Source organism: Capra hircus, chromosome 11, assembly GCF_001704415.2.
Source record: "Capra hircus breed San Clemente chromosome 11, ASM170441v1, whole genome shotgun sequence".
In the NCBI taxonomy this organism is placed as follows: domain Eukaryota; kingdom Metazoa; phylum Chordata; class Mammalia; order Artiodactyla; family Bovidae; genus Capra; species Capra hircus.
Genome location: NC_030818.1, coordinates 62,163,810 through 62,172,105, shown reverse-complemented (window position 1 = coordinate 62,172,105; position 8,296 = coordinate 62,163,810). Strand labels below are relative to the sequence as shown.

Here is an 8,296-nt window from a genome sequence, read left to right as displayed (position 1 = left end):
TTCCTAGTTGGCACAGTAGTAAAGAATCCACCTGCTAATGCAGGAGACACAAGGGACCAAGAGACTCAGGTTTGATCCTTGGGTTGGGAGATCCCCTGGACTAGGAAATGGCAACCTACTTCAGTATTTGTGCCTGGAGAATTCTATGGACAGAGGATCCTGGTGGGCTATAGTCCATGGTGTTGCAAATAGCTGGACACGACTGAGTGACCGCATGCACACGAGTATGAGCTATGGAGTAAGTTAGAGAACTTGAATGGGTTTTCATTTGATAGGTTTAAGGTTTGCTGTTTAGAAAAAGAGCTTCCCAGGTGGCTCAGTGGTAAAGAATCTGCCCCAGTGCAGGAACGTGGTGGGCTACAGTCCATGGGGTCCCAGAGTTGGATGTGACTGAGTGTGTACATACATTGTAGAGAAAAGAGGGGCTAGTGCTCATATCTAACTAAACTGCAAAATTATTTTTCTGATTGTTCCTACAACTATGTTCCCTTTCCCTTCTGTATTTATATTGGCATATGAAAGTATAGCCTGTCAAACAAATCATTAAAAATGGTATTCACTGATTGAGAAACATGTTAGTCTCACAATTGCCCCATACACAAATATGTGCTGAGCATATAGCAAACATGACATAGGCCTTTCATAGGTGTTGCAGCATTAGAAAATTTGCCCATTCTCCATCTAATGAGAATATCTGACCCTGGTGACTATCACCATTCATAATTCTCAACAGGTTTAATGAAGATAATGCCAGATACACTGTTAGTAATAGGGTAGCTAAATATTGACTTGATATTTGCTTCATTTGAGGGCAATAATGATTGCTATCAGTTATTCTTAATTTTCTGTGATCTGTGCTTTCTGGAAATTAATACTAATCACATATCTCTACACATTTGTTTTCAATTTGGCAATGATTTTCAATACCCCATGGACTGTAGCCCACCACGTTCCTGCATTGGGGCAGATTCTTTACCACTGAGCCACCTGGGAAGCTCTTTTTCTAAACAGCAAACCTTAAACCTATCAAATGAAAACCCATTCAAGTTCTCTAACTTACTCCATAGCTCATACTCGTGTGCATGCGGTCACTCAGTCGTGTCCAGCTATTTGCAACACCATGGACTATAGCCCACCAGGATCCTCTGTCCATAGAATTCTCCAGGCACAAATACTGAAGTAGGTTGCCATTTCCTAGTCCAGGGGATCTCCCAACCCAAGGATCAAACCTGAGTCTCTTGGTCCCTTGTGTCCTTTCAATACTGCAATGATTTAAGGGATAACAAGTGAACATATTAATCTGAAATATACCTACTTCTAAATTAAATTCCTTAGCCAGTTAATAGTTTTTTGTTATGTTTTTGGCAAACCTGATTATCAGCATTTAGTTTTAGATTTAGATTCATGATTATGAACTGTTCTGTGGATTAGTAAAAATAAAAGCATGCTGGATCCCTGAAAGAACTAAGTGCAATACTCAACATGTATTTTCTTCCTATGGTTTGTTATCTACAAATGGATGATGAGGAAGGCAAACCTGTCTGTCTTGTGCTAGTGTCTGAGAGATACTTCATAGCTATTCTCTAACCCAAGTGCCAACTATGGCAACCTGGAATCTTTTTCAGAGCAAGGTCGGGTATAAGTGCAAATATTTTTTAAAAGGCCAAACCACTGGGTATAAGGCAGCTTTTGAACTACTGTTGGTTTCCTGATGTGGTTTCAAAATATAGGAACTTGTTGCATCCATTTCATAGTATAATCTATGAACTGATTCTAGATTTAAAGTGAATTATTTTCCTCTCTGGCCTTTGGTGAAATTTGGTGAGTCTTTCCTGTGTAATGTATGTGATGTGTGTAATGTAAACTCATCTGGTTTTATCCAGGATTTAGGAGGATTTCTTTATTATAGTTAAATTTAGTTAATGTTGGAGATTACTGTTCTCATTACAAAATTGTAGAGAATTGAATTTAGAACAATATAAAGTAAGAATTTCCTCTCAACTATTTTTGTTGCTTTCTTCTCTATTGTCTTTCCCTTCCCCCAACTTTAGCTCTTTAGTGGGTAAAATACTATTTCACAAAGAGTTATGTTTGCAGTTTTCAAAATGACTTCTTAGAAGTGAAATTGGAAACTTTTTTTTTCCAATCTCCAACGGTAAGAGTTACATTTTCACTTTTGATTTGATAAAACACATGAAACACACTACGTGATAAAATAAGCATTCAAAAGGCCCTTTTCTCTCTTTTAAAATGTATCCTAACACATTCTCTTTCTTGTGGATTCTATTAACTGGATTAAGGTCACCAGCCCTCGGAAACCAGGCTAAATTGGATTACTGTTGAGAATCATAGTGAGGAGGTATTAATAATACACACACACACACACACACACACTCTTCAAGTATTTCAGTCAAAGAGCAGGAAGCACTGATTCCACGGCTAGAGGAGTGTGATAGGTGCCTGAGAGGAAGGCCTGGAACTTGGGAAAACTTGGGATTTGGTGGGAGAAGGCCTCCATAGGGAGTGCACTGTTTCCAGAGTCCAGTGGATTGCTGGGGAGGGGGCGACCTTAAACCTTTCGAAGGACACTTAACCGGGATACTCTGAATAGCCTTCACTTTCAAGGGGTGAAAGGACAGGTGGAATGTTGTGGAAGTATCTACTTTAATAGGTGCTGGGTGATTGAGGGATGTTTGGTGTCGGTTGGTCTAGGGGTTGGGCGAGGGCCACCCTGAGGGGTCGCATACCGACCCGGGAAGGCGGCAAAGCGGCACCTGGCTGCAGCCGAGAGCACCTGGGGGTGGGGGAGGGGTCGTAGGGAAAAATCGAGTTCAGCGTGGGTTTCTGTCTCTCCTGGGGAGTTAGTAGAGATTAGAGGAGGCGCTGAGCAGCCGCGCGGGGTATTCCCCGCTCCGGGGTAACGCCGGCGGCGCCCGCTCCAGGCCCGGCCCTCTCCCGAGAGGGCAAGCGCTCCCCCCGGCCCGGGCCGCGGCCTCCCGCCCCGGTGGAGCCGCGCGGTGGATTGTGGGCTGGGGGCTGCGGCGGCCTCGCGGCGGCCTCCGGCACTGTCTCCCCGGACCTAGCCAGACCGAGGCGGGCGGGCGGGGTGAGGAGAAGCAGTAGAGCAGGGAACAGAATCGCTAGGGGTAGTGGTCGCGGCGCGGCGGCGGCGGCGGCGGCGGCGGCTCCTCTGGAGGCCGGGGATGTGGGAGAGGCGGTGGCAGCAGCGGCGGAGGCGGCGCTGCGGACCCGGGGGAAACTGCTGGCTGACAAGACACCCGGGAGAGACGTGAGGGAGCCGCCGCTGCCGCCTCTCACCCCCGAGCGGAGCTGGGCTGGAGAGGGCGGCCCTGTGCTCCCCCGGCCGACGGGCCAGCCGGCGCGGGGCGGGGGCGGGAAGCCGGGCTCGGGCCCAGCCGGGCTCCGGGCGGCGGCGGCCGCGGAGCAGCAGCCTCGGCGCGACGTGGAGGCTTGGAAGCGGCGGCGATGCACTAGGCCTCGCTCTGGGGCGGCTGCCCGGGACCCGCAGGTAGGTGTCGGGCCGGCCCCACGCGGCCCCCAGCGCTTCGCGGCCCACCCTCGCCCCGACTTCCCGTGGAGGGAGGACCGAGACCCCACCCCCTCTGTCTCCTCCCAGGCCCAAGCCGGCGGAGTTTCGGTCACAACTGACCAGCGCCGAAGCTTCCATTCCTCCCGGCCACCACCTCCTCCTCTTCCTTCTCACTCTCCCGCCGGGATCCGGGCTGGCAGCTGTACTCTTCGACCCTAGCCGCGGCTGCGACGCCGCTCTCGCCTCTCTCGCCCCTCTCGCCCCTCTTGGGATTTCGGCTGTGGAACTTCCACCACCCTCCTTAGACGCTGCCTCCAAACTTTCCCTTTCTTTTTCTGGCCGGGCCCTTAAGCCGCTTTTTGATCCTACTGGAATAATTTAAATTTAAAAAGTCATTTTTCTTCCTGGAGATGGCCAGCCCAGAAAATTAACTCGATGTTTTGCAGTTTGGCAGTTTAGCTCGCAATCATTTTGTTCAGTAGTTAATTTTCTTCAGTTATACATCTTTCCGTCTCTGCATTGATGCAAAGGCAGGCCTTACCTGCCCTCCTGTCGTTGACAGGGGAACTTTTGCCAGCCCATTATAATTAACACTTGGTCTGTCCGTGTGCTGAGTTTGGGATGGTATTTTTATAATTTTGGCTGACCCGGGTTGCAGTTTGTTTTTAAGAGTTCCCCATTAACTAGGTTTATTTTGGTCTTTATTTAGGCTGTCTTTACTTTCGAAGAATTCAGTTGGAATGTTTTTGGGTTTTGTTTTTAATTGGTTCTGTGTCTGATTTGTCAAACCCCAGAGCAGTCTTAATAGTAAATGCTTTAAAAAGGCAAGTGATGTCATGATAGTGTACTGAGAAATGTTATTGTGGTAACTTAAATTGCAGATTTTGACGGACATTAAGGTTGACTTTTATACCTGATGAAGTGTTCTATTTGGAAAAGTAGCATGAGAACCTTAATGATTTCTAAGATGGAATGATGGGATTTGTTTGATTGCAGTCAGATTCTGATTTCCTAGAAATAGGTATTGCTTGATTGTTCATAGTTGTCATCATTGCTTATGATAGGTTTTGGTAAAAATGTGTGCAAATTTTGGGTGCTTGATAGTTATGGTCTAAGGGATTAGATGTTTGCTATTTTATTGTGATTTGGCTATTTTAAAATGATACTCTGTTAATTTTAGAATTATTGCATTATCAGGACAGACATTACAACTTGAGGATCACTTTTAAAAGAAATTAAAAATATCTCTGGTTTTCTTTATAAAGAGTGCACTACAACAAAACTAAAAAGACATCCTGTTTGGTTGTATTCTGTTCTGTTGTTGATGATGATATTAATATATTTTGGTCTTAGAGAGGTATTGTTACCTTAACATTTGGCTTTCTGAAATGTTTTTCATTGCATTTAAGTTACCCAAAGTTTATTAGGAAAAGATGATTAAATTTGTATTTATTTTCTGGAAAAGTTAATTTCTGGATAGGTATTAAGTTTTTATGTCAGAGTTAAAATCAAATCTTACACAACTCTTGAAATGGGAAACTTTGCAGAATTTGTTCTTAATCATATTCCTTTCCTATCAATAAGAGTTGATTAAAATTCTTTTTCTGCTTTAAGCTTTTTACAATATTTATTGAGTAAAGTACACTTATTTAAAGTGTTAAATTCATCCATTTTTAGGTTATTTACATAGTTGTGCAACTATTACCATAATCTAATTTTAGAACATTTTCATCACCCCAAAAAGAAACCTCTGCCCATTAGCGGTCACTCCCCATTCTCCCCATTCCACCCTACCCCCAGACGTAGGTAACCACTAATCTACTTTCCATCTCAATATTTTCCTGTTATGGTTCACTAATATATACAGTATTACTCCCTGAAAAATTTTTCTTTTAAAATTAATTTCCATGTTTAAAATAGTTTGAGTCAGGCAATAATCAACTGATCATTGGTATTAAAAAGTGGTATTTTAAATGGTTGACATCCTGTTTGGTTGTATTCATCATAGATTACTACTGGAGAAAGAAAAAAGTTAGCATGAATGACTTCAGTGATCTGAGGAGGTGGTTTAGTCAGCTGGGAGTCAGTCAGTAAAAGCTGAAGGAGTGTTTTTGCCATTGGATGTTGAGTTGAAAAGATCTTAAAGGTCATCTGCTTACTTCCTACTTCCTTCACAAATAGATGGCAGGAACCAGATGAGGAAATCTGGAGTGGAAGCTTGAATCTCTAGGACACGTGACTTAAGAACCACAGTGTTACCATGTAAAGCAAGAAATGGGGATTTGCAAGTTAGAACTGTTAAGATCTTATGTGTATATAAGTATGTACATATATATGGATGTATGTATTTGACATTTTACTAGCAGAGTAGTGAGAGAACTGGACATTTCCCCATCTTTGGGATGGAGGGAGGAAGGGGACGATACATGTGATTCATATTACAAAATCCTATAAAATGCTTTAAGCTAAAGGAGGATGGCATATATATTATTTAGGTATCTTTTTGTACTGTTACCATCTTAATTTTTTAAAAATCCACATTTTAGAAATAATTAAAAAAAAATTATACAGGGCTGGTTGGAGGCCTCCTTTTTCAAGACCTAGGACCCTAACTTTTAAATTGGTGGTACTCAAAGAGGGGCAGTTTTGCCCTCCGAGGGATATTTGGAAATGTCCAAAGACATTTTTCATTGTCACAGCTGAGGGTTGGGTGGTGTTGGCGTCTAGCCAGGGATGTTGCTAAATATCTTATAATGTGCAAGACATATCCTATTCCACCCTGCCTCCCCCACAACCTCCTGACACACACAACAAAGAATTATCTGACCCTAAATATCAGTAATGTTCTACTCCTGTGGTTTGCATGATTATGGTAAGGGCCTGAGCTAATGTTCCTGACTTCCACCAGATGGGAAAATATTCTCATTGGGTGCTGTTTGGTGGGTAAGATTAAACTTTAGGTCCTTTGGCAGTTCTCTGTCTTTGCAAGAGGAGGCAGTGAGGGAAGAATCTGTGACATAATGCAGATATTTTTTTAGTCTGCTTAGTTGTCTTCAGATCTGAAGTAAAAGAATTGATTTTCTTTCTGTAAATGGTAGCCTTATTTTATTGCAGATTTGAGCTATTATGTTTTGAATTGTTCATTACTGGTACATAGGTTTTTGAATTGAAAATAGATAGTGTTTTCTTTACCTAGATTATTTTTTTTTTCTGGTAGCTTCAACTGCCAAGGAAGAGAAGTAAGCTGTGTTTTAATTAATTAATAATGTATATTATGATACAGAAAAATTCAGAGCTTACTCATGAATCTCATCTTTTTTTCTTATTGGCCCCACTTTTTGAAAAAATTATTTCTTTTTGGTTGTGCTAGTCTTGATTGCTTCATGCAGGCTTTCTCTAGTTGCAGTGAGCAGTTCTACTCTTCATTGTGGTTTGCAGGCTTTTCACTGCAGTGGCTTCTCTTATTGTGGAGCATAGGCTCTAGGTGAACAGGCTTCAGTAGTTGCAGAATATGGGCTCAGTAGTTGTTGGAGCATGGGCTTAGTTGCCCCAAAGGCATGTGAGATCTTCCCGGACCAGGGATCGAACTGGTGGCTCCTGCATTGGCAGGCAGTTTCTTTACCACAGTGAGAGTAAAAAGTGAAAGTGTTAGTCATTCAGTCCTGTCTGACTCTTTGTGACCCCATGGACTGTAGCCTGCTAGGCTTCTGTGTCCCTGGGATTCTTCTGGCGAGAATACTGGAGTGGATAGCCATTCCCTTCTCCAGGGTTCTTCCTGACTTAGGGCTTGAACCTGGATCTCCTGCATTGCAGGCAGGTTCTTTAACATCTGAGCCACTGGGGAAGCCCCCTTTACCACAGTACCACCAGGGAAGTCCTAGGCCTCACTTTTGACTCTTATTTAATTTCTTTGTAGCAAGTTTAATTTGGTGATAAAAGGAGATTGAAAAGTTGGAGTCACTTTTGTTATTTACCAGCCTTATGACTTTATTAGGTAAATTACCCAATCTTTCTGAGCCTCAGTTTTCTCATCTATAAGGTAGGAATAGTGGTAATTTTTGTATTTTAAAGTTATTGTGAAAATTAAATGAGGTAATATGTTAAGATGCTATGTCAGCTATAAAATATATATGAGTTAGTTACTGTATCTGAAACTAATATAATGTTGTATGTTAATTATGCTTCAATTAATAAAAAAAAAAGAGTTACTTGTTTCAGAGGATTCAAATTAGAAAGGGATATAGATGGTGCTGAAGCAAGAATATAGAAAGCAAGGCAGAGAAGTAACTGCTGAAAACCTCTCTAGGGAGAAGAGAGTTCTAAAAATATATTGATAGCAAACTAGTGAAAGAACTAGTCAGTTCAGTTCAGTCACTCAGTCATGTCTGACTCTTGGCAGGCCCATGGACTGCAGCTCACCAGGCTTCCCTGTCTATCACCAGCTCCCTGAGTTTGCTCAGACTCATGTCCATCGATTTGGTGATGCCATCCAACCATCTCATCCTCTGTCATCCCCTTTTCTTCCTGCTTCAATCTTTCCCAGCATCAGGGTCTTTTCCAAAGAGTCAGTTCTTCACATCAAGTGGCCAAAATATTGGAGCTAGTATTATCACCATAATTTGAAGCTCTTTGACCTAGGGGCAGACTGACTTCCTTCAGTAGCACCTGAGGGCATCACCATTACAACATAATATAAAACAGATTATTAAAATAGTGAAAGTGAGTTATCAAGGAAAGATTGCCTTG

The 8,296-nt window shown here is 42.7% G+C and overlaps 1 protein-coding gene across 1 annotated transcript; it reads left to right on the top strand.

Annotated features, from left to right (window-relative positions):
- On the top strand, window positions 2,690-4,118 carry LOC108637089 (transcription initiation factor TFIID subunit 4-like). Its single transcript, XM_018054720.1, has 3 exons — window positions 2,690-2,702; window positions 2,892-3,529; window positions 3,638-4,118. The coding sequence occupies exons 1-3, from the start codon at window positions 2,690-2,692 to the stop codon at window positions 3,767-3,769; spliced, it is 783 nt and encodes a 260-aa protein (XP_017910209.1). The 3' UTR covers window positions 3,770-4,118.